We start from the raw sequence: 26,485 nt of genomic DNA, 5'->3' as shown, positions 1-26,485 counted from the left end.
GGAACTAATTGCTCATCACCCAGAACTGTTTCTTCCCCATCACTAGAAAGATACTCCCAAAGAAAAATGGTTGCACTTCTTTGGAAAAAAAACATAGAAAGATCTTTTTTATTTTTTATGGCAAGGGTGTTTCTACCCGTAGGCCCGACTGGCCTTTTAGAATACCATATCTCGTCGAAATTCCCAAGGTACATGCAATACCCCCACAAACCACACATACTAGGTAAGTCCATATAAATCCTTGTGCCCTCTTTTCTGGGAGAGACCTTGGCTACTATGCTCAACACTATTGATTAAAGAGAACTTATTAACCAACTTTCAACAAAAGAAAGAGAGAGAGGTGCAACAGGTAAGAAATTTCAAACATTTAAAGAATTGATTTTTTAAGGTTGGGATGCAACTATCAACTAGTCCCTCCTTCATATTTTTGGGGAGAATAAATATTATCATGTATTTAAATATTAAAAAATTATGCTCATGTCAACTTGTAGGTGGACATTCAATCCAAGTAAACTCTTCTAATTTACTAATTTAGTTTTAAAAATATGATTTAGAGTCTTTGGCATACATACCTGTTAGCAAGTCAACTTGGAGGTGGATATTCTATTTAAACTCTTTTCTAGTTTTAAAACTATGATCTAGAGTCTTGGCAATGCATACCCGTTACATAATGCCATTGCCTTCAACCTCTCGAAACACTCAAGCCAAGCACTCTACACCAGGTTAGAGGGCTCAGCCATAGTAGAAATTGCGACAAATCAATTTGAATCATGATCTGGATGGGTTGGGTCTTGGAACTGTTCCCTTGGACGGTTGAGAATCGAGTCTCTGCCTTACTTCTTGTGTTTCACAAATCTGGCAAAAAGACTTTGTCCAACATAACAAGATAAGTCATCCCAATCATCCTGGTATGATCTGTAAACAGGATGAGAATCCAAGATGAAAATAGATAAAAACTTCCAGTAAAAAGCTTCCTTGGTTCACTTTCTCCCATTATATGCCTAGAATAGCATTGCCATTGTCGTAATGAATATAACAGTCAGAGTGACATAGGGATCGAACGAAACAACCAAAAGCAACTGATAGCATGAGACTACCAAAATCTAAATCATCATCATCAATTCCAACTTTTCTCAAATCTATGATCTAAGAAGAAACTTGCATATAAATAATTCATAATTACCAACAAAAGGTCAACAGAAGGCTAAGCTTACCCAATCAAATTCAAAATTTAAGATAAACAAAAACATGATAATTCTCATTAGATAAACAAAGTCGGTCATTGTAAAGGTACTAAAATTTGCTTTGCCTCCGGAATACAAGTACACTATCAGGCAGCAACTTTCTGTTTCTTTGGCACTCGGTAACCACCAACAACACAAGCATGGTCTCGCTCGAAGGGCTCAAGTGTAACCTGCTCTGAAGGCTTGAACTGGTCTGCCTGGAGTTTCTTTACTTCTTGGGCAAACACTGCCTCAGCAGGAACTGTAGAGTCGATGCAGTTTGCCTAAAGAACAATTAGGAAATCAAAAAATAATAATAATAATAATTAAAAACAAGGGCAAACCCATTATATGGAAAAACATAAGAATGATTTCCCAATTCTCTGAATCAGTATATAAGTTAAAGAAAAAGTTGATTTTAAGTGGACAATGCATGAACTTGACATCTGTTACCTGCGTCATTCGGTTTCTAAGCAATAACTAGCTCTTCATTTCATCTTACTTTTTATCTTAAAAATGAAAGTTCAAAAACCAAAATGGCGAGCAGTACAAATAAATTCCATTTTTGTTCCTCCCAAAGAAACAAGAAGATGAAAGTAAGAGCGACTCATTAATTGACAAGGCTAATAAATTCTGCAGAACAAACCTTAATTGATATAACGAAATGTCCTCCATTTTTCAGGAAATATGAAGCATTCAGTGCTAAGATCCTAGCCTGCAAAAGAAGGAAGTCAGTCGAGTATTATTAGAGAAATCTGGCAGTACAAATTGATTGCCTGGGATATCTCCAAATCTAGGAGGTCTCCAATATCAGGATTTTAAAACAATATATCCAAACTTGATGCTGAATCAAATATGCCCAAAAAAGAAAACTTGCACACAAAAAAAAGAGACGCTGCAGATAGAGAGACCTAACCAACCAATCAAAACTGGACTTGAACTGTTTTGGGGCTGAATGGGTAGCTCTGCCGTGCTCTAAAGACTGAACTTGGCAACTATTAGGCTTGAGGGTAAAAATAAATAAAGGGTAGCTGTACAAAAGAGGGTGTTTTTGCATGAAGTGTGGGCTGTCTCAAGAGTTTAAAAATCCAGAAAGAGATATCCTCATCCATAAAAATGCCTCACCACTCCGATCAGCAAGCGCAAGAGGGTTTTCTTTGCAATAAAAGTTGATGAATGAAAGCTCGAGAACAGATGTGGTTTAGCTTGATGTAATTATAAGCTCAAAAAGGATGCATTGTAGATTAAATTTAATTGAAAATTGAATTGCTTATAAACATCCAATGAATCAAATTATATAATAAAGATAACAGACTGGGATTAATGATGAAGTTGATATGTCCTAAACAGGAATATGAATGAAAGAATCATCACATGATAGATATATATATAAAAATACTATTGTTAATAGTTACCAAGGACGATGTTATCTACAAAGTGCTTGCAGCTCAACTTTTTTGAGTAACAGATTTCAAACTTCTTATCCTTTGACCTTCTATAATAGGCAGAATGGAAGTCACTACCAGACTGTACAGTATACAGAGATTTTAAACATTGATATGTCCCCACTTCTCAGACTTTCCAACCTCAACATCATCATCATGATCTTATCCCAAATACAAAGGTCTAACCAGACAATCCCAACTGTGAATAAAAAGTAGGTCCTTGCACATAGTTGAAAGCAGACACTCTGAATTAGGAAAGCTTACACAAAAGTTTCACAACAATTAATAATAATAAAACATTGGAATTGAAAGGCATTTGCATCAGAAACTCGAGCTTACATCACCCATTAAGTCTTGAAGGGGAATCCGAGTAATTCATCATATGCTTGATATCAGGATTTTTTTTATATGTAATATCAGGAATTGTTGAAAACATGACACTCTGAATGGGGAAAATTCACAAGAAAATTTCACAACAACTAGCAATAAAAATATTGGAATTGAAAGGCATTAAGTCTTGCATCAGAACTCGAGCTTACATCACCCATTAAGTCTTGAAGGGGAATCCGAGTAGTTCATCACATGCTTGAAAACAAGAAAAGCACCTATATCCACAAGGATAGGCAAATAAAAAACTAAAAATTATCATTGGGGTCTCTTAGAACCATCATGAATCAGATGATCTAGATATAGGAAATGGGAAACATGTATCAGAAGGATCCCAAACTAAAAACAACGTAAAATTCGAAACAATTTAAAATCAAACCAAAAGAAGTGAATTCAATTAAAAATACAAATACAACTTCAAGCTTTAAATGGCGAGATTTTCATATTAACCATATGAAAGAGTCAAGAGATACCAAGTAATAGTAAGAATAAAAAATGTAAACTTGATGAAATTTCAACATGAAAAACTTGAAACTGTTTTAATAGGGGAAAATGATTGATTCAGTGAAGTTACTTTCAGAAATGAACTAAAATAATGTCTAAGATAAAATATAAGATCATGGCCCAAAGAAAAATGATCCTACATATTAGGAAACAATATATATATATATAACTGTTGATTGAGAAACTCTCGGGAATAATGGAAGCAAGCTATGAGAACACTACACAAATAATGAACATATAGTAGTTTTGCATCACCACCATTAGTAACCAACCATTTGTACGCCAATCTTCCTTTATTTGAGAAAAAATAGCTTAAATAAGACATAAATAGAACACTAGCAATCCAAGAAGCACAGACCTGATCTGGCTGAGCAACATCAGAGAATATGACATCCACCATGCCAACCAACATTCTATACTTTGCAGGATGTCTAGCATCTTCAATGATGGGTATAATATTTGTTCGTTTCTTTGCCATGTTGACTAAATCCCTTCCACTTCTGTGGGAAAATTCTACAGCATAGACAACTCCCGTCTAACAATCACAACAAGAGGCAACATAAATCCATGGAAAAGATCATAGAACAACTATTTCCAATTCTGTTGTAGAAAATGAAAAATCTCAGTTCCCATTACATGTGCAACTTACAGGTCCAACGATGTCGGATACATGAGAGACTGTGGTGCCTGAAGCAGCTCCAAGGTAAAGAACCCGAGCTCCAGGAACCTTCAATAAAGCACAAACAGAAATTAAAAAAACATTTCACAAAAAGAGCACAAAAGCTAAAGCTGTAAAACAAAATGAACAACTACACTCACAATCCAAACATTGTCAACACCACCAAGGATAGCAGCGGCCAGCTTGGAACGGAACGGATTCCAAACTCTGTATTCAACCTTGGTTCCATCTTCGTTCTGAATAAAGATAAAAAATATATATATTAAAAAAATCGTCAAGTCAATTCTTATGTCAACTCCAAAACACATATTTTCGAAGTTCACAATAAACCAAAATAGAGCATATTTGTTTAGAACAAATTAAATGGTGAGACATCACTACTACATCTAAAATGCCCACTAAATATGTGACAAAAAATCAAACCAAAGAGATCTAGATGTGCAGTCAAATACAATCTCACCCAAAAATAGATCTTGGATTCCAGCAAAAGTTTAGCATGGTTTTTAAACTTGATTGTCTCATCTTGGCACCAATGAGACCAAGATGACTCAAGGCTCGCCTCATCTCGGAAGAGTGAACCCTTTTAAACATGAAATATTTTCTTTTATAAACTAGATTAATATATGATCCATCACAAAAAATCTCATTTTATAAAGACACCGAGCATTGAAATACTTAAAAAATCTATTTTATTTATATGCAAAAAAGGAAACAAAAAACAAACAAACTTGTCTAATGAGCCGAGTTGGCATGTATTGCAGTTGCAGGGCAAGTGTAGAGAACACCACCTGGCGCATGTTAGCAAACATCAATATGTGTGCTAACATGCACCAAGAATGTTTAAACTTACCTAGTAGTCGTTCATACTTTAGGGATTTTACACCAACCATGAATGAAACCCTACTAAATACTAACACCCAAACAGAAACCCTAACAAACAACTCAACATTTAAAGACCTAAACAAAAATAACTAAACAACATTTTTTTCGTTTAATTTATCTGAAAAAAAAAAGATGCCATAAATCACCTGAACAGAGATCCTCTTCTCTCCATAAACAGCTTCACCAGGAACCATGTTCTTAGTAACGAGAGCATCTTCTTTCCCCTTAGCAATGAAAACCCCTTGATGTCTATGAGGCTCGATCACTACTCTGTTTCCACCCTTCATTCCACCACCACCTCGGCCTCTTCCGCCACCTCTTCCACCACCACGACCTCTACCTCGGTCCCCACCTCTGCCTCTCCCTCCTCCGCCATCTCCACCTCGGCCAAATCCACCTCTTCCGCCTCCTCTACCACCTCTTCCTCCTCCATCACTTCGGCCTCTGAATCCACCACCACCACCACCACGGCCTGCAAATCAAACAGAAAATGAACGATCTTTAAGATTCAAACAATCGAAATCGTGAAATAAAAAAGATGAAGAAGAGATTTTTTACCTCTTGGAGGTCTCATTGTTTAGATTTGGAGAGAAGACGGAGAAAGGTTTTTAGGAAGGATTGCAAGGTCTCTCCTGCAAAGAGTGGCTGAAGAAAAAAGAGTTGAGTTTGAAGATGCTTTATATGAAAAATCTTCTCTTTCTTCGTATTTAGGGTTTAGGGTTTTTAGGGTTTAGGGTTTTTGTCACACTTGTGCATTTTTTTAGAGAGCTTCTATTGCCACACCAACATGTGAGATAATTCCTCTTCGATATTATGTGATTTTTAGGGTTTAGGGTTTTTGTCACACGGTTGTGTATTTTTTTTTTCAGAGAGCTTCTATTGCCACACCAACATATGAGATAATTCCTCTTTCAATATTATGTGAATGGATGTGTTCTTCGTAAAAATGGTGTGGCAATAGAATCTCTCTTTTTAATGGAATCAACTATTAGCATATCATAAAGTGCTGGTTGCACTCCACAAAAAAATATCTTTTAAAGAAGAGAGCTTCTCCGGGTGCTAATTCCTTGATGATTTTCCTATGAATTGGGGTGGTGTTAGCAAAAGTTGGTGTCACAATAGAATCCCTCTTAAAAGATCGATCTTATCTTTTTTGTTGCACTCCACTAAAGAACTCTAAAAATGGAATTAACATCACATACTAACATGATGTTTGATAATATTTCTTAGAGCAACATCCTAAGTTATGCTTGGTGAACCCCACAAGGTCATCGTCTCCCTTTACCATCAAACTAGGTAGTTAAGAGCGTTAGGCGAGGCTTAAGCAATAGACCCTCTTAAGGTCTAGGCAGCATTTAAATGATAAAAAAAAAAAAAAATTTAATGTTAACTTTTATATATTGTAAACATCGTGGGGGAAAAAAATAAAACCTTGACTTTTTAACAATCCAAAAGCAAAATTTTGTAGGTGAATCTTAGATAAATAAATTACTCATACAAAAAGATAATTGCTATAGCGTTTGGTGTCGCGTATAGACTTATAGGCCAAAAAAACTATATTTTGCGAAGAAAATTGCTTCTCTTATGAACTTGATGAAGCAACTTCCTGCTACCATATGACTTCTTTCCCTAGAAAAAGGACAACCTAGCTCAAAAAACACTTACTTTGGTAGTGGTAAGAACTACAATTGGATAACTCTAGTAATTCAATTTTTAACATTGGATATATGTCGATCAAAAAATAAATCATGGCAAAAGATATACGAAAAATGCAAAATTGGAGGGTTGGGAGGATTTGGATATTTTAAATTTGGAGAGGTTGATAAATTTTTTACCCATTGTGAACACTTCTTGAGAGGATGAGTAAAAAAGTTGCATTTTTTTTTTAGCATGTTTGTGGAAGGGGTGCAACTTTTTCTTGATTTTTTGGAGTGCTAGGAAGATTTTTTAAGTGATGGAATTAATTGGTACTGGATGATTTTGAAACTAGTAAATCTCTTCTTTTTAGTTAAAGTGTTACTAAGTATAAGTTGGACATCAAAAGCGTACAACATGAAGTGGAAGGTGGAACATGGGATTATATATAGCAAAAGTGATTGCACTTTTAACCATGGCAAAAGGATGAACTTGGTTGCTTGGTTATTTGGCAAAGACATCAATGGTGTGCGATCCCCGTGGAATTAAACAAGCATGTGTGTTTTCCAAAGATGTGATTTTTGTTGTGAAGTTAGAGATACATGTTAGAAAATCAAGAAACAAACCAGAGAACACCAAGATTTACGTGTTTTGAAAACATTGCCTACGTTCACGGATATATCCAATCTTATTTACTAAGAAATTAATGGAGAATAATAATAAATAAATAAATAATTCTCAGGGTTATAGTCCCAAACTTAGGCCTTGAAACCCTTGTACACCCCTCTTCGTTTATTTCTTAAATCATACAAGAAGAAAATCCTAATCATTATAAGTATATATTTCCCAATAACATTATATTTATAATGTTCCAAAAGAGGAACTTATCCTAGCCTTTAGATTTAAATCACATCTTACGAGTGAGATAAAAGACACTAATATAACAATTTTCAAGTGTGATTGTCATTTTAAAAAATTATCAATTTTTTGCCCCATGGCAAAAATGGATGGTAGTTTGTTGAGGAATGATAGCCCCGCTCTTGGGCTAGGAGTGTGGCCGTTACTTCCACCGACAATCTAGCATAATTTATAATTTATAAAATATAGTGGATTAGAAAATGCCCAATCCCAATATCATACAAAATTTATATTTTATATAATTTGGTGGATTATAAAATTTCCAATCACAACATCATACACAAACATTGAAATAATTTAAAGTCGGATATTTTATAAAAAAATTTACAAACCTTGATTGGCTCATATAATTTTTATTAAGGGAATGCTAGTCCGAGGTGAGTTGCCTAATTCCCTTTTTGTATTATTGGTGAAACAAGCGAGATTTACCATATGAATTGTCCAAGATTTGGTATTTTCAAAATATCAAACAATCTAATAAAACCCATCGGAGTCAATTGATTTTATTTTATAACAATAATTGTTTTTAATAATTTAAAATTTTATTTTATCAATAAGACTATGATCTTGTGACGGGAAATTTTCTAATACAGCATAGTTTATAAAAAAAAATTATTATTTATTCGATTTATATATTTACACCCAAGTTTAATGATTATCTCGTTTAAGCGGGATGGTTCGGAGGAGTCAACTCCACAATGGTAGGGACATAGATGGAATTACCCTTTTTAAAATCAAAGGGGGTAGAAAAAAAGTGTAAAGAGAGATTAAAAGGAATTTATGAAATTTTAAAAAATTGAAATACCGGAATTACCCTTCACTTATTTGACGAAATCTCAACAAAATTTATAAGGAAGTGTTCTAAGGCCTTAAAGAGAGCCAAACATTTTTCAAAATAGGGGTCGGTTAGAAGTTTTGGAAATGACTGATTTTTGTGAAGATGATACCTATGGTGATGAAATCATCTTCCCCAAGAATAAGCTCATTCTGAAACTTCTAACCGTAGTTTACAAGTTGAAGAATCGCTGACCGTTCGATTTTTGTAAACCACTTTTGATGGGGTTAGAAGTTTCAGAATAGTTGATTTTTGGTGAGGTCATCTCCTCATCATATCGATCAACTCATTCTAAAACTTGTTACTCATATATTGAAAAATTGTTTGGCTCTCACTAAGGCCTCTGAATGCGACCCAAATTTATAATGTTTTCTCTACCTTACGCGACGGATTGTGGTTGGGAGCAATGGCTGGGGCTAACATTGGTCTAGTTTGTTTGACACGTCAATCACAACATGTGACAATCATGTTAAAGTCTCTGATATCCTTAGTCTTTTATTGAGTGGAGAAAGTTGCATTAATGCCACCCACAATGATCTCACATAAGGCCTCTATAACGAAAAATAAACCTAGGGTCATGGTCAATCCAATTGGAGCCATGGTCGTGGTTTTTCGATTGGTACATGCTGTGGTCTAGGCCCTCCACCACCAACTGATTACCAATCTCAGTCTCATCACTTCATTAGTCAAATATGCAATTGGACGTGTCATATGGTCTCTGCAACCATCGACATTTCATCCATGCATTGCAGCCCAATGCGCATCCCCCTTACCTACTATGCTGCTCCTTCATACTCTTACGAAAATTGTATTCCAACTCTGATGCAACTAATCATATTACCTCAAATCTCTCCAAGTTTACCTATTTCCTGCATTTGTGCTTCTCATTTTCATGCCAATTCCTTCAATTAGGGTTATATATATCTTACATGTTCTGACTATTTCCAAGAATATATTCATTTGTTTATAGATTCACTCATGATAACAATGTATTTTTTAAACTCCATCCACGTTCGAACACAATGATTTGTGTGATTTGGCATTGTGCCTATGTCCACAGATTAGAACAAGAACAATCATTGTTTTCTCTTTAGTTTTATAACCCTAGAAATCTATGTTTATAAAGTCAGGAGTTGCTAAAACACGCCTAACTCCCTTAAATAGAAAAAACCCTTGGGTGAATCTTAGCCACCCAACGTTCAGTATGATTTGACACGTTGCATCTACATTTTCTCTCTCTTTCTAGAATTGAATTCTTGAGGTATGTGAAGCTTGCCAGAAAGGGAAATCATATAAGCTACCCTTCCATAAAGCCATGACAAAAAATGCTACTCCTATTGATTTTATTTTTTCAGAAATTAGGGGTGCTGTCTCATGAAGGTAATAGTTATTATGTATTCTTTTTAGGTGACTTTATGAAATTTACTTTGATATTGAATGTCTTCAAGCATCTTAACTAGTAGTTGAAAATTTATTTCAAACAATTTCACTTTGATTAGGGGTGGTGGTTAATTTCAAGCCCTATTAAGCTTCCTATGATCATCTGGCATTTCACATAGTCTATCGTGCTCACACACATATGAGCAAAATGGTTATGTCAAAAGAAGGTGTTGCCATATCGTGGAAACAAGATTCTCATTAATGGTCCGTGGTTCTATTCCTTGAAAAATTTAGAACCATGCATTTGAAGCCGTGATATTATGGATTAATAGGTTGCCCTCTTTTGCCATTGATAATGTGATATCCTTGAAATGCCTATTATTTATCCACACGATTACTTTGTAGCCTCGCTAGTGTGCCCCCTTGACCAAGGAAAATGGCTGTTGAGACCTTTGAGGTCGAAGTGGAGTCATCTTGTGATGGAATGATAGGGGAAGTTGTGAGTTTAGTTCCACATTGACTGGGTAGATGTTCATAGCTTGAGCTATAAGGAAAGGGTTAACCCTATTTGATATGATGTGTTCTAAAGTTATGCTGGGTAAAAAAAAATCTAAAGTGAATAATATCATAATGGTGTAGGCCAGAGGCACTACAAATAACATCGAAGTTGATAATAATTCTTCCAACCAATTCTTCCAACTGAGTGGAGAGAATATTGTGATCCCATTGGCATGGGCATTTATTCTCTAACAATTTCACCTTATGTACTTTTGTACTTTTCAATTCCCTAATCTTATTTCTCCCAAATATTTCATGCCAAGACAAGTCGGTTGGGTTTACATTTTCTAATAAAATAAATAATTTTAACAATTTAAATGAAAAAAATAACACAAATGATGATCTCTCTAAAAACTAGCGATCTCACTATCCTTTATTAGCGGAATCATCACTTTAAAATCCATGCGATCTTGTTATTAATGTTATGGGAATTAAAATGAACAGTAAGCCGGAATCAAAATTTCATCATATTCATATTCAATATAAAATGGTAATTAGTCAAAAAATTTATATAATTTCCAAGATGAGATGAACCAGACAAGTCAACTCGATATCAAAAGAAGATGAGATCTGATGAAATATTAAATTTTAAAAGAATAAAGTCGAAACTTAGTTTTAAGAATCGTCTAAGATCCAGATAACCTGCCTAAGTCATCTCATTATCATTGATGAATGAGTGAGATTTATCATATTAATCGTCATTCACATTGACTCGACCAAGATTGATTTGTCCAATAAGTTCAAAATATTGAGCGAGTTTATAAAACCCATCGGAATTAAACAAGTTTTCAATAAAAAATTAATTAATTATCGAAAATACAAATACTATGGGTATTTTCGTTATTTTATACAAATATATAAAGTTTTTTCCAAATATGGATCTGGAAGTAAGATTTAGAAAATCAAGGAGCAGTTTGGAATTAAATTATTCTAATCTTATCTCTACGTCCTTTACTATAAAAATCTATATTCGAATATTATAGTATACAATGTTGATGGACTCCGACCGTCCAATGAACAACCAGATGACAATAATTCCATCCCTTAATAACAACATCTAGGAAACTCGCATTTCTATGCCCATCTCAACAATATGTTGGTCACCCAGCGTCCAACGTCGTTACATAATAGAAAAGTCCTTGAAAGACCTCTATTTATTATTGCGTCGTAGGTTTTCGAAGGATACTCTGTTTCTCTCATTTTCTTCGGCTGTGCACCGGCGGAGGTAAGAAGAACAAAATATTTCTCTCTACACCCACTTATTTTTCATGTTTATATTTTAAATATTTCATCGAAAAGCCAATTATTTGTTTTATATATATATTTCACATTTTCATGATCTTTCTTGCCCATAGTTTGAATTAATAAGGTTATAGTAGCTGATTTGTTTACTCTTGTGGGGTTTGTTTGGCTTCTCTGATATATGGGATTGGGTTGTTTTTGAGGGTTTTTTTTTTTTTACAATCTGGGAAACTATCCTTCTGTTTTGATCTAATTTATATCTTTTTTTTTTTTTTGTTTTATTTATATATTATTATTGGTTGTTTGGCTTCTAAACTAATAATATCAATAGGAGCTTAGTCAGGAATTTTGAATCAAATATCTTGGTTGATTATGCTTACAAAAGTTGGGTTTGTGGCAGATACTGGTCCTTTGGGCTTAATCTTCTCTGCTATTGGGATTCCCCCATCCTCAATCTAGTTATTTTTTGCATTTTGGATGAAATTTGATACATGGGTTCAACATTATTATCGTGATCGTCGTATTATTTGTTTCCAATCGTATATACATAGTCAAATAATCGTGTGTACATTTGTTTTATTTGGTTTTTGAGGTTAATGTTTTGGAGGTGCAGCTATTCACTTGTTGGTGAATTTCAAAGATGTTACCTTTTTATTTTTTGGTGCTAAATATTGGGTTAGCTTCTTAAATGCCAAAAAATTAGTTTTCCTCATTGAATTTTTTTTCTTTCTTTGCGGCTTTTGTTGGGTCCTCTGAGAATTATGGGCTTTCTTTCTTGAGATGAAATTTATATTGTGTAATATCATTGGTTTCAATCAATTATTTTGATTCAATTTGCATTTACTTTGATATAAATGTAGCTCGGATTTCGTTTTTTCCTCCCTTGTGTTATTCAAATGCAAGTCATTAATTGCATAAGTATTACATTGTTCAGTCATTAGTTATCATTATTTTTTGACAAGTAACATAAGAAGAAAGAAAAAGGAGGTTGTCGAGGAGGCCGACCTACAAAGGGAGCCCAAAAGGCTAATAGAAAAAGATAATAAAACAAAAAGAGGATGCCAATGCTAACTATTACTAAGCAATTTGGACTTCCATCTGAGTATGAAGTCTTCGAAAAACAAACGTTGAGAATCCTTATCCATCTTAGAGTTGGAACATCATAAAATGAGAGGTTTTAAGGATAACATTGTGAAATGAAGTTTTTTTTTTCCCCTCATAAAAGGTTCTCCTATTTTTCTCTTTCCAAACACCCCAAAAAATCGCAAATATGATCATTCTCCATAAGTGCCTACCTCTAGAAATGAAATCCGATGTTAACTTCGAAGAAAGTACAACAAATATTGAGTTAGAATCCAACAAATTCCATAGAGGATAAGGAAATGAAACCGAATTGAATATGAAAATTTACAATTAATAATGATTATAGATTCCTTGTTGGCTTTGTGCACGAAACAAGAGGCGACACTTATAATCCAATGAGATAAGGTAGTCTACCATCAAAATCTTGTACAAAGTGGCGGATTGGATAATTGATCCATTTTTTTTATGAGATACTGGGGCCGAAAGAAGGTGGTTGGGAAGAAAGGGTGCTTCTTTTACTCAAGGAGAGTATGATGAACGGATGGAAAAAAGAGCCATTGTGACTCGTCTTCCATATATTTATGTTCATCATTAGGGGAATATTAAAAATTCATCGCAGAAGACTTGCAAGTTGTAATATTTATTTATTTTAAATGACTAACAGACCATGAAATTGATACATCATAGGGGAGTCATGCACTTACAATCTTTCCCAAATTTGACCTTGTCACGCTTACCTACTTTGAAGGAAATACATTTGTTGAATGCATTCGGCTTTTTCATAATGCCTTTCCATACACGTAACCCATAAAGGTTATAACCTCAGCACCATGCTATTCAATTGCAAATAGTTCCGAATTTAGCCCCAATAGTTGTCCTTGAAAGACTCAGGTTCTACTGCAAATCTCTGCAACCACTAAACTCTAGCTTACGGAACCCAAACAACCCATGACCTTTGGAGAACAAACAAATTTCCTCAACTAATGCAATTTATGAGAACAGTTACTATAATTCCAAAGAGTTTTCTACCTAATGTGTCTTTTTGGGTCCTGATTAACTTAGGAATGGAGAATGACACACTAAGAACATTAGTGTGGGATAGCAAAGATTTAATGAGGATCATCTTTTCTTCATTGAACAAATATCTGGACTTTTAAGAACCTTATCTCCTGTTGAATCATTCAATCACCCTAGTCCAATTAAGTTAGACCAAGAAATGGCCTCCAAGGGTAGGTCCAACTAAGAAGATGGGAGGCAACTCTCTCATTCCAAGACATTGGCAATTGGATACTCCAACTTCAAAAACCTTACATTTTACTTGATTTATCACAACCATGAGACCGTCCCAGAACAACACAAACAAGAAAGGTGATGGAGGTGCACCTTGCACGAGTCCTCTAGAACTCTGAAAATAGTATGTTGGACTTTCATTCACCAAGATAAAGAATGATTCTGAGTAAACAATTTGACATTTCATAATCCTTCTCCACGTGCTACCTCCAATAAATTCATATTAATGTTGTTGAATTCTTTCTCTAAGTCAATCTTACATACCTCAGCTGGTTTATCTGAAAGAAAATCTTATAATTGATGTATTCATTGGCAATTTTTGACCTCGTCAAAGATCTCTGTGATTAATAAAGGCTCTTTGCTTAGCAGTTTTGATGGAAAGGAGGATTGCCTTTGTTCCCAAAGCCTATGTTTTATAAATGATTTTATATGAGAGAATATATGATTCTAGTTGGCCTTAGCTCCATGAGCCTTGCTCATTATAAAACCCATTACCTATTATTTTCTGAATGCTTTCATAAGTGACCGCTTTTCTGAAACATAATTTACAGCATCCATTAACAATCTAATTTTGAAAGAGCTTGCAAAAGTATACCCAATTCTTTTATTTGGATTGAGGAAAGTATACAAATCAAGTGAAAATAAAAATGGGAAAATTATATACTACGAGAAGTAATCTTTTTATTCATGAATCTTCCATTCAAATTAGATCCATGGATTGAACAAATTAGTTATTGGCAGAAAATCAAATCCAGGATCTAGCTGATTGGACAAGTACTATCAAAAAGAAAATCGAAACAATCCTTCCATGCTTTATTATTATTATTATTTTTCCATGTTTGGCTGAGCGTTTGATTAGAAATCAGCGATACCTTGCTTCAGTGTTAGTAACTCTGATTTTTCAACAATTTATATACTTCTTGGAAAAGGTTGCGGAGTGAGTCAATATACATAGTGTATTTCTCAAGTTATTTTGATTTTGTTTACCTTAGAAATGTGCATGGTCTCTGGTTCTGATTACCCATTGGTTATGGGTTACATTTTCAGAAAAGTGATCTGTTTTTATATCCTTAATCATCTGTAAGTTGATTCAAAGTTAAAATCTGCCCGACCTTGTACACATACTTTTCCTAAAAATGTTCTTCTTGGCTGCATTAGATTGGATTTTGTGTAGGATGTAGGATATTTGTTAGTTGATTATGTGGACTTAAAGGTTTCTATTAAGGGTCTCATCATATGTAATTTATCCATTAGCCATGGCATCTCTACTCATTGAAAAAAATTAACCATGGAACTTCCATAAGTGTACTTCTCACGGATTCATGATTGAGATGTTTCTTGTGGACGCTATGGACACTTTTATTGACTAAACTAAGTGAATTCCTCATCCTTGTTCCAGAGGTTCCGAAAGCCAACGGGGGCCAATTTGTTTGGTCACAACACAACCCCTCCCGATCTAGGCTGAAAAGTCCAAAATGGATACTCCAAAGGAGATCTTCTTGAAGGATTATAAAATGCCTGATTTCTACTTTGATACGGTATGTTAAAACTTTTGAAAATTTATACATCAGCTCTTATTATATATATATATATATATATATATATATATATATTGTTTTTCTGTACTTGTGGAAATGACATTGTTTTAATACTTGTTGAACTACTACTTTAGGTGGATTTGAAATTTTCGCTGGGAGAGGAGAGTACAATTGTCGCTTCAAAAATAAGCATTTACCCCAGAGTTGAAGGTAATCTTTCGAACATCTTGTTATCTTGATGTTCTATGAAATCACCTGTAGCGGATACCTTCCATGTTTGAGCTTGTATTGGAACATCCTCCTTTTACTACACTCAAATTTATTTGTTCATCTCAAAATTTCCGCTAAAATAGTTCTCTCTCTCTAGCCAACATCTTTCAGTAAGCTTTTCATCTTTCAGTAAGCTTTTCACTTTATTGCTTTGGTTTGGACTTTGAAGCTATCTTTGATAAAAACTCTTCTGTTTTATTTTTCTTTGGTAACAGGTGTTTCTTCTCCACTCATCTTGGATGGACAAGATTTAAAGCTAGTATCAATTAAAGTTAATGACGAGGAATTGAAGGTAGGAGGCTTATTATCATACCCTCACTACAGCTTGCTGTCATGGTGCTATTATATGCTATATTATAATCTGTTCGAGAAACATGTTCATAGAATGAGTATCAAGTGGTAAGATTAAGGTGTCACCTTGGTGAGGTGGTAAAGTCTGTGTGGGAAATACCATAGACCTGAGATGAAAACCCAGCCTTCACTCTTAAACCCATAAAACAAGTTTAATAGAGAAAAACCGAAAGGATAGATTTGAGCAAATATAGGAACTTCCCCAAATGTATAAAAGATAAAGGAATGGCAGTTGAGACTTGAGATGCTTTAGGCTTTTATTACAAAGACTATAATAATGATACTAGTAAGAAGGAATGCTTTGGTCCAAGTTGAAGGCTCTAAAAGGTGGGAGAAAGGACAAAATAATGTGGATTGTGAGTTAATAATAAAGGAGCTGGAGACTCTTGTCTTGACAGAAGATATAGCGTTAGCTAGAAAAGGTATAGCTTTTCATTCTAGGTATTTTCTACGGTTAATTCTTGTAACACTTGAACTCCTATTGTATGGTCCATCATCTAGAATAGATAATGTTCATTAATATGGGAAATTTTCTTCGAAGTCTGAGGACACCCTATTTTCTACTTTTATTGTCAAGCTTTTCTTGATTGGATTTTTTTTGCATGCAGAAAGAGGATTTCCATTTGGATTCTCGCCATCTAACAATCTCATCCCCACCAAGCGGTACATTCACTTTGGAAATTGTTACTGAGATATACCCTCATAACAACACGTCTTTGGAGGTGAAACACATGTTGATAACATCTGTTAATTCTTCTTGTATGGTACACACCTTTTCTTTGGCATTACATACACTGTACTTGCTCTTCTATTTGCAGGGCCTTTACAAGTCCTCTGAGAGCTTTTGCACACAATGTGAAGCAGAGGGTTTCCGAAAAATCACATTCTATCAGGTTTGTCGTTGTTGACTGGCTTTATGCTGATTATCCAACACTAATAATCTACTTTACAATTTTTTTAAAATATCCAATTTTGTTGTTAGGATCGGCCTGATGTTATGGCAAAGTACACTTGTCGAATTGAAGCTGATAAGACCTCATATCCGGTATTGTTATCTAATGGGAATCTCATAGAGCAAGGGGACCTTGAGGTGACCATCACATCTTCTTAAAGAAAAGACTTGGAGGTGGATTCGGTCTTGCTATTACTGCTTCTCACTATCTTTACTTTTATTCTATTGTAGGGTGGTAAACATTATGTTCTCTGGGAGGATCCATTCAAAAAACCGTGCTACTTGTTTGCATTAGTTGCGGGAAAGTTGGAGAGTAGAGATGACATTTTCATCACTCGATTGGGCCGGAAGGTGACTTTGAGGATCTGGACCCCGGCAGAGGATCTATCAAAAACGGCCCATGCCATGTATTCCCTTAAGGCAGCTATGAAGTGGGATGAGGATGTTAGTTCGTCACATTTCAATTCTTCATCTGCAATCTTGACTCTTCATTGTAACTAAGATTCTGAAGAGTGCTTTGCTTCCCTTTTGCCATTGATTCAGGTTTTCGGTCTTGAGTATGACCTAGATCTCTTCAACATCGTGGCTGTTCCAGATTTTGACATGTAAGTTGCTATTGTTTTGGAATGAATTTCCTTTTGTTTTTATGCAACTTCTACATTATATTTTTTCTGCAAAAACATTTTCTTTTTAACATTGTGTTGTTGATTTATTGCCAGGGGAGCGATGGAAAACAAGAGCTTGAATGTATGATTGCTTCTTCTTCAAATGATTAGCGTGTTATCTATGCTATCACCCTGCTGATTTTATTTTATTTTATTTTGGAAATGTTTTTATTTTTATTTTTTATATACAGGTATTCAATTCAGAGCTTATCTTGGCATCTCCTGAAACTGCTACAGATATGGATTATGCTACAATTCTTGGAGTTATTGGTCACGAGGTATCTCCTCTACTCTGTAAAGGATTTTAGTGGTATTAGTTGTTGATTTCTTCCTAGTTTTGATTGATGATTCAAATACTCACTGATTGATATTTTTTTATCTTGTCAACATTGCAGTATTTCCACAATTGGACTGGCAACAGGTTGGTACATGTCTCTTAATCTTTTCCTGAAACCATTCAAAAACTCAATTCATGATTATCATGATCACGATAATGATATTCATCATCCATTCCTTGTTCCAAATATTAGGATTGGTCACCATTTATTTTGTTTTTTTCCCAACTGAATTTTATCTTGACCCATATCTTCAGTCGAGATGTTTATCTTTATATCTTTTCTTTCTAATCTCTGTTCTGACCTTCTTCTATCCCTTTTTAGATCCTTTGATTTGCAGAAAAATGTTCATCATTGTGCATGATCTCAATCGATTTTCCTTCATTTTATCTTCCATGCCCATCCTTCTCAAAACTTGCTATTCTCTTATATTTTACTTGCCCAATGTTTGTTGTTTATTTACCTCATTGCTTACACCAGTTCACATGGTTGAGTGTATATTTTCCTCCACTCTTGGGTGTGTCAAACCCCATTTAAGCCCCGTGACTGACCCTCTTATATTCATAGTTGTACCACTCTCCAACAGATCGGTCTTTTGGAGTAGTTGGTTGAATCCTTGTTGACATTTGATACATTAATATTTCCAATTGTGTGCATTTATGTTAATTTGAGACTTCTTGTGTGCTCTTTTACCACGCATGTAAGCTTATTAGTATGCTTTTGTTGGTTAAGCTGGGATAGAGAATGTTAGATGTAATTCTCAACTTAAAATATATCAATACCTGGCTGATATACACTGATCTGGTACCCATGATACTTATATTGATTAACAGAAGATTATATTTTAGATATCTTCGTCTTAGGCTACATTTGTTTATTTGGAGTTCAGATTTAATTTTCAAAAGCCACGTTGAACTTGATATAAGGGTTATGCTAAAACTTGTTGTAGAGTCACATGTCGTGACTGGTTCCAGCTCAGCCTAAAGGAAGGTCTCACCGTCTTTCGTGATCAGGTAGCTTACTTTCTCTATGTTCCTAATGAATGTCGTAATTTTTAACCTTCTAGAATATGTCTTCAATCCTCATATATATCAAATACTTCTGGGTTGAGCTTTTGCATCCATAAAATTGTATTGCAACTTGCAGGAATTTTCTTCTGACATGGGAAGCCGAACTGTTAAGCGGATAGCTGATGTCGCATTGCTTCGCAATTATCAATTTCCACAGGTAGATAATTCCTTTATTTTTATTTATTTACATTAATGCCTTCTATTTTGTTTGTTACTGTAGTTATTTTATTGTTCATGACTTTTTTCTGGTTTTATACAGAGTGAGGCACTAACATTTTATTCCCAACAGTCGATATAATTAGTTTTACAGGGAGGGTACTTTGTTTGGGTTCAGAGAAGTGGAGAGAAGAGAAACCCATTAAGAGAAGAGAATCTCAGTTTCTCTCCACCATGTTTGGATTGACTGGAGAGAAATTGGGACAACTTTGGAATTTTAAAATGTCTTAAAAGAGATCTAGGGGCAGAGTTGGAATTATAAAATATTTTATAGGGTTTCTCTCCATCTCACTTTTTGAGAGAGAAAACTCACCCTTTTTCTCTTCTCTTCTCTCCAGTTCTTTTCTCTTCTCACCCACTTAACAATCCAAACAAGAGAAGCTCACTTTTTTTTGTTTTCTTTTCTCTCCATTTCTCTCAATCCAAACACACCGTAAATGTCCCCAGTCTGTTGTATGCATTTTTATGCTTTATGTTCCAAATTCATAAAATGGTCTTCTTTTAGTTGATAGCTTTTATCCCAAAATTTGGGAAAAATTGCTGAAAAGGTGGCCCACCGAAATATTGGTGATTAATCAGCGATTAATTTAAAAAATTGCATTATTTTGAAATAATTGCTGATTCTTTCAACCTGGACCCCCCCCCCCCCCCCGGCCCAGTTTTTTTGGTCTACCCCCTCCACCCGAAATTTTCCCAAAACTTTCTTGGATTCAGCCAAATTAACCGAACTGAACCCCACAAAATAATGTAGAATCTGAACTTGGTTGTCTCTGCCCATGATTTCTCGAGGTTTTGTTACTTTAGTATTTTGATTGTTTGCTTCCTAGTATAACATGATGTGTCTAAATGATGATACTTGTTTGGTGAATCTCTAGGATGCTGGTCCTATGGCTCATCCTGTACGCCCACATTCATATGTTAAGGTTGGTAATAATTAATTATTATTATTAGCTCTACAGCTTTACCAACCATCAGATGTAATTGTTAATGACTTTGTTACTTTGTTCTTTTATACAGATGGATAACTTCTACACTGGTGAGTTTGTGTGCTCTCTATCTTAATCTGGGTTATTGATATCTGCTGTCTGCAAATGTTTTTGTAATTTCGAAGCGGTTGTCCGCTTTTAACTCCGGTGTGTTTTGATGCTTTGGCTGATGTTGTGCAATCATGATTGGTTTTATGATTCTGATTTGGCGCCCTCACCAACATCAACTTACAGTAACTGTAAGTATCAGCATTTTCTGATGCAGCATTATTTTCTTTCTTCATTCCCTTTCTTTGTATAAATATCTAACAATTTCTTTGTTATGTTATGTTTATAGGTGTACAAGAAGGTTTGGATCTTCTTTCCATAAATCTCACGTCTTTCTTTTCTGTTTTTTATGATGATCTTTGTCAATTTATGGATGATGAATTCTTGTGGATCTGTTTAACAGGGAGCCGAAGTTGTGAGAATGTACAAAACCTTGCTTGGTAGTCATGGGTTCCGAAAAGTAAGATCATTAATTCACCTAAGCCTCTAGATAAACCTTGCTACTCTTATGTCTTACATATTCATATGTAGAAGAAGGAAAAGAGATGGTGTCTTATTTTTGTGATTTTTTTTGTCGATAAGTGCAAATTTCATCAACTAGGAAATCTATATAATAAAATACAATGGTTCTTTTCCCAATGTTTATCCCCTCCCCACGAATTCGAGGACAGCTACGCAATTTTTTTTTTTTGATAAGTTTAAATTTTATTGAAAAAAGAACCGGGGTCGAGATGACCCGTAAAATACAAGAACTTATCAAAAGGAGAAAAAAGAAAAGAAAGAGCACTTAGTTCTCTTCTCCTCTTTCCAAGAATACCCCTCCAACTTTATTCCCTTTCCCCTTCTACCCTCATTTTCCAAAAATATCCCTTCAGCTTTATTATTTTTTCTCCTCTCTCTTTTTTTTGATAGTACCCCTCCAATTTTATTACTTTTCCTCATTTACACCATTAACCCCAAAGAGGACGTCCATGCCTACCAGCACTAGCAAACTCTAGTAAGGAAACAAAAGAAGGTAAAGACCTACCCAAGGACCAACATAACACAAAGAAAAAGAAAACAAGAAGAGACTACACAACCAAAACAACTATATGGTACCTTCATGGTGTTGGCTCAGCAGTAAAACTAGCAACGAGTTTGCTCCCTTTGATCGTGTTTTTGAAACTGGGTGGTCTCATGAGTTCTCCAATTTGCACGTTGAGAAACTTCTCTGAGGTTGGGGTGTGCTGCTGTAAGGGACTAGTCCCATCCCAAAAAGGGTGTGAGGAAACCCTGGGATATCAAAAAAAAAAAAAACCATCCATGGTGTCCTTACAAAGCAGCTCCCTCCTAAAAATAAAATCTTCAAGAAAGATCTCCCAAACTCCTTAAATGGTTTGCACCAAAATATAGCAAGGCCTAAAATGATGATGATGACCTCATGGATCGGACTTGCCTTTCCATCGAAAACCCACTTATTTCTCTCATGCCAAATGCTCCAGCAAAACTGTATCAAACTCCATAATGTCCTTCTCCATACAAAAGCTGTGGACTGCCGGCTTTGAAAAAGGGTCATTGAGGAAAGATCCAGTTGATTCCAAAGAGATTAGTGAAGTGGCACAAAATATGGTGGAAAAACTAACAATCAACTAGGAGGTTATTAACATATTCATCAACACATTATCATGAGTAGCAAACAATCCACAATAATTGAACCATGAGAAATGATATGATCCATTGAGATCTTGTCAAGGGCAGCCATAGTGAAGAACGTCACCTTGGATAGGATCTTGTAATGTCTTCAGTAATGTTTATTTACTTCATATAGACGAGTTTTTTTTTTGTCTACTGAGAGTTGTTGAGTATACCTTCTCTATGTGTTAGGGTATGGATCTTTATTTTAAGAGGCATGATGGGCAAGCTGTAACTTGTGAAGACTTCTTCGCTGCCATGCGGGACGCAAATGATGTTAACTTCAAAAATTTCTTATTATGGTATGTCCATGCCCCATACTTTTATTATGCTCTTATTTCACTTGCTAATAGTATGGTCACATTTCGTTTGGGATGAATAATAAAAACAGGTACTCTCAAGCAGGGACACCTCTCGTGAAGGTTGCTTCATCCTTCGATGCTGAAGCCAAGACTTATTCATTGAAGTTCAGGTACAGATGCATGCTTTTAAATCAAATCTATGTGCAGTTCATTGGCTTATGGAAACATTACTGACTTGTACGTGGATGACTCTTTTTAGTCAAGAAGTGCTTCCAACTCCGGGTCAGCTAGTAAAAGAACCCATGTTCATACCTATTGCTGTTGGTCTCCTTGATTCAAATGGGAAGGACATACCTCTTAACTCCGTATATCATGAAGGGTTGCTTCAGTCAGTTAAATCCAATGGTCAACCAGTCTACACAACTGTTCTTCAATTAAATAAGGTCCGCTCTGATTCTTCGGCATTTAGTGCTAGCAACTTGTATATCGCTTTAAGATGTTGTGTTTCTTCATGACGGAGAACTTTATTGTCTGAATGGTTACGAATAAGGTTTAGAGTGAAATACTACCAGTAAAAAAGCAGCCTGGACCCCAATTTTTTCTTATTACACCCCAAATAAAAATATAGAAAATAAGTGAATGGTTGTGAATAAGTAAAAGTTGGGTTACCAATAGAAGCTCTATTTTTTTATGCTAAATTTCTATATTTTGGGTTTAGGATTTTATATGAGCCTAATCATAATTGTAAACAACTATTGAAACTGTTTGAACCAGTGCTATAATGTTGAGATTATAATTTGAGTCAAACCTTCGTTATAATTGAAGTGTTTGTTTTAATCTTTAATTGGGGTTTGATAAATAATTTAAGAAATTGGGGTGTAATAAGTAAACGTTGGGGTCCCAATAGCAGATCTCTTCTTTTTTCCTCCAATGAACTGAATGATGTTATTTATGGTATTAATTGAACCATGGTTTGTTACAAAGCAGAAAGAAGAAGAATTTGTATTCTCCCATATACCCGAGCGGCCCATTCCTTCCATCTTGCGGGGCTACAGTGCTCCAGTCCGTCTCGACTCTGATCTCACTGACAATGACCTACTTTTCCTACTTGCCCATGATTCAGATGAGTTCAACCGGTATGTCTCTAATGGATTACCTTTTTCTCCATTTAATGAAAAGGGGTCGGATTTCACTCTCATTTCCATTGAATGCCAACATGTTTTAATGGATAATTTTTAAACTTTAGTTGGGAGGCAGGACAAGTATTGGCAAGGAAGTTGATGCTTAGCTTAGTGGCTGATTTCCAGCAAAACAAGCCATTGGTTTTGAATCCAAAGTTTGTGGACGGGCTCAGAAGTATACTTTGTGACTCCAGCTTGGATAAAGTAAGATGATGGTCATTGCGAGACTTTCTTTGAATTTTTTTTTTTGAAAATTCAAACACAATTCACTTATTAATTCTAAATGCTTTTATAAATTTGCTAGGAATTCATTACAAAGGCAATTACTCTTCCTGGGCAAGGGGAGATCATGGACTTGATGGAGATTGCGGATCCCGATGCTGTTTATGCCGTTCGATCTTTCATCAGGAAGCATCTAGCTTCCGAATTAAGAGCAGAATTTCTGAGCACAGTAGGTTATCTTACAAAAGGAATCATCTCTAGATTAGGGCCTTATCCACTCTCATCCAGCAATTAACTTGAAGTTTAATGTTTAATAGGTAGAGAATAACAGAAGCTCAGAGCCATACGTTTTTGACCATCCGAATATGGCCAGGCGTGCTTTAAAGAATATTGCTCTTGGTGAGTCTTTTAGGATCATATTCGTGCAAGATGGATGCACTTATATTTTGGTTGAATACTTCATTTAACTCTTCTTTTAATTTTTTTTTATAGGCTATCTTGCTTCTCTTGAAGATCCCGAGATGACTGGACTTGTGTTGGATGAGTACAAATCTGCTACAAATATGACTGAAAGTTTTGCAGCTCTGGCAGCTTTATCCCAGAACCCTGGTAAAACCCGTGATGATGTTCTGGCCGACTTCTATACAAAGTGGGAGCATGACTCTTTGGTTAGTCCCACTCTGAATTCTTAGATGCCAACTGTCCTTTTTATTTCCCATTTTTACGTTTATGTTGCAGACCTAGTAATGTTTGGTTGATGCCGTTTCTTGGGGATTGGTGATCGTTAAAGTTTGATGTTTCACAAAAGAATGGGCGTAACTTTGGAAAAAATACTTTTATTAATGATTAATATTATTTCTTACTTCTCATCTATAAATTTTTTTTGATGAACCCCATTTGTGGAAGCTTTTCATTGTTAATTTCAACGTCATAGATGCTACTATTCTGACCTCAAGAAATGAAAATAAGATATAAGTATTCTAATATGCATAAAAGTACTTGTAAAATCATTATAATTTTGTTTTTTTCCTTTATTTCAGGTTGTGAATAAATGGTTTTCTCTTCAATCCTCATCGAGCATTCCTGGTAATGTCGAGAATGTCAGAAACCTGTTGAAGCATCCTGCCTTTGACATGCGTAGTCCAAACAAGGTGACTTTAATTTTAAGGCTGAAAATAGATTTTCGATATTCTCTTCCTTGTCTCCCCTCGATATTTAATAATATTCTGTTTTGGTGGGATTGGAACAAAATACATTCAGTTGAATTAAAAGCTCTTGAACCCACAAATGTTCTGAACTAATAGTAGTAAAATTAATAGGATTTTGTATTTGTGTATAGGTATACTCCCTCATTGGAGGATTTCGTGTGTCACCCGTGAATTTCCATGCAAAGGATGGATCAGGCTATAAATTCTTGGGCGAGATGGTTTTGCAACTAGATAAATTAAATCCTCAGGTGTGTAAACAAAGCAGCATAAGTTTTTTTAATTTTAATTTTTTTGGGGGTATAATTGCATATCTGTGACTTGTTAATACTTTTTTGGGTGGCATGGATTACAGGTTGCTTCTCGCATGGTGTCAGCTTTCTCAAGATGGCGACGTTTTGATGAGACAAGACAAGCCCTGGCTAAGGTAACAAACCAATCTCATTGTCTTACTTTGAGGCCATGTTCGAAATGGGTTGGACAGTGGGAGTCACAATTCCCACAAGTTACAACTACTTAAGTGTTTGGCTTGGCATACTTACAATGTAGTTGCAACTCAAACCCTTCAATGTCTCTCTGGCAAAAGAATGACCATCAAGCCTTAAGACATTAAACATTTGGTGACCCAAATGAGATTTTTCAAGTGTTTAAAAAGACAACGGTTTTGATCATCATTTCTTTCTTTGGTGCATTCATCAAATTGTTCTACGTCAAAGCCTGAAGAGTTACTAGTGGTATTGGATTGTTAGTTTTGCTTATTGGAATTGTGCTTTTAATGCATTGTGCAAATAAGGTCTGTGATTAGGTCGGTATGTTGTTGAAACCGTGGATTTCGTTGTAGATTCCTTAGTCTTTTTTTTTTTTAAATTCATTATCAACACATCGCAAAGTCATTAACAACTTCCATCCATATTCTAGACGTGTTAAATTGACAAACACTTTCACTTATAAAACAAACTCTGGAGTTCATTTCAACTCCTATTGCCAAGTCTAGAGAGTTGAATTCCGAGACTGAATGTCTCCAATACCCAATACAATTCCAGGTTTACTTTGTTCTTGTTTTTGTGTTCTAAAGGAACGATATGTGTGGTATTTCACAGGCACAGCTGGAGATGATAATGTCTGCCAACGGGCTTTCGGAGAATGTATTCGAGATTGCCTCAAAAAGCTTAGCTGCATGAGATGTGTTGAAAGTAACCGAGATATCTATATATATATAGACTGTTATAAATTTCTATCTTAAAAGATAGTGTTATTTTAAGTGGTGAGAATGTCTTAGAAGACAGTCTTGGAGAGCTTAATTTGGGTGGTGAAAAAGTGTCATAAATATCTCATAATATGAATATGCATGTGTTGATAATAGAATTTCTTGGGTGCTATTGTGTATGTGAGGTGCACAAAGTTATTGGTTC

The 26,485-nt window shown here is 35.1% G+C and overlaps 2 protein-coding genes and 2 non-coding genes across 4 annotated transcripts; 1 reads left to right on the top strand and 3 right to left on the bottom strand.

Moving 5' to 3' along the window:
- Positions 1-1,142: 1,142 nt before the first annotated feature.
- On the bottom strand, positions 1,143-5,838 carry LOC147408032 (rRNA 2'-O-methyltransferase fibrillarin 1-like). The gene is made up of 7 exons (XM_086436872.1): positions 5,679-5,838; positions 5,267-5,592; positions 4,379-4,474; positions 4,209-4,286; positions 3,918-4,094; positions 1,870-1,938; positions 1,143-1,507 (listed from the first exon to the last, which is right to left on the bottom strand). The coding sequence occupies exons 1-7, from the start codon at positions 5,692-5,694 to the stop codon at positions 1,331-1,333; spliced, it is 939 nt and encodes a 312-aa protein (XP_086292998.1). The 5' UTR covers positions 5,695-5,838; the 3' UTR covers positions 1,143-1,330.
- Positions 2,986-3,056, bottom strand: LOC147408034 (small nucleolar RNA snoR60). Its single transcript, XR_015177119.1, has one exon. It is a non-coding gene; the product is annotated as a small nucleolar RNA snoR60 (small nucleolar RNA).
- LOC147408033 (small nucleolar RNA snoR60) lies at positions 3,187-3,256 on the bottom strand. The gene has a single exon (XR_015177120.1). It is a non-coding gene; the product is annotated as a small nucleolar RNA snoR60 (small nucleolar RNA).
- Positions 5,839-15,517: 9,679 nt separating the features above from the next.
- Positions 15,518-26,438, top strand: LOC147408031 (puromycin-sensitive aminopeptidase-like). Its single transcript, XM_086436871.1, has 30 exons — positions 15,518-15,599; positions 15,734-15,809; positions 16,085-16,161; positions 16,829-16,942; positions 17,039-17,113; positions 17,203-17,310; positions 17,404-17,616; positions 17,716-17,777; positions 17,892-17,919; positions 18,029-18,115; positions 18,233-18,258; positions 19,122-19,185; positions 19,319-19,399; positions 20,334-20,381; positions 20,476-20,494; positions 20,679-20,683; positions 20,782-20,793; positions 20,896-20,952; positions 22,356-22,465; positions 22,555-22,635; positions 22,725-22,908; positions 23,453-23,601; positions 23,712-23,850; positions 23,951-24,101; positions 24,190-24,267; positions 24,361-24,536; positions 24,909-25,019; positions 25,208-25,324; positions 25,429-25,500; positions 26,174-26,438. The coding sequence occupies exons 1-30, from the start codon at positions 15,537-15,539 to the stop codon at positions 26,252-26,254; spliced, it is 2,664 nt and encodes an 887-aa protein (XP_086292997.1). The 5' UTR covers positions 15,518-15,536; the 3' UTR covers positions 26,255-26,438.
- The last annotated feature ends 47 nt before the right edge of the window (positions 26,439-26,485 follow it).

The sequence above is a fragment of the Akebia trifoliata genome, chromosome 3 (assembly GCF_017979445.1).
Source record: "Akebia trifoliata isolate Shusen 1 chromosome 3, ASM1797944v1, whole genome shotgun sequence".
Taxonomy (NCBI): domain Eukaryota; kingdom Viridiplantae; phylum Streptophyta; class Magnoliopsida; order Ranunculales; family Lardizabalaceae; genus Akebia; species Akebia trifoliata.
Note: the sequence above shows the minus strand (reverse complement) of the source record. Positions and strands in the feature narration are given on the sequence as shown.

Coding starts and splice junctions, on each gene's coding strand:
- LOC147408032 (XM_086436872.1), bottom strand. Junction 4,287..4,378: donor GTGTTGACAATGTTTGGATT/GTGAGTGTAGTT, acceptor GCTTTATTGAAG/GTTCCTGGAGCTCGGGTTCT. Junction 1,939..3,917: donor ATGTTGCTCAGCCAGATCAG/GTCTGTGCTTCT, acceptor CTTCTTTTGCAG/GCTAGGATCTTAGCACTGAA.
- LOC147408031 (XM_086436871.1), top strand. CDS start 15,537: ATGGATACTCCAAAGGAGATCTTCTTGAAGGATTATAAAATGCCTGAT. Junction 17,617..17,715: donor CTATGAAGTGGGATGAGGAT/GTTAGTTCGTCA, acceptor CCATTGATTCAG/GTTTTCGGTCTTGAGTATGA. Junction 18,259..19,121: donor CACAATTGGACTGGCAACAG/GTTGGTACATGT, acceptor AACTTGTTGTAG/AGTCACATGTCGTGACTGGT.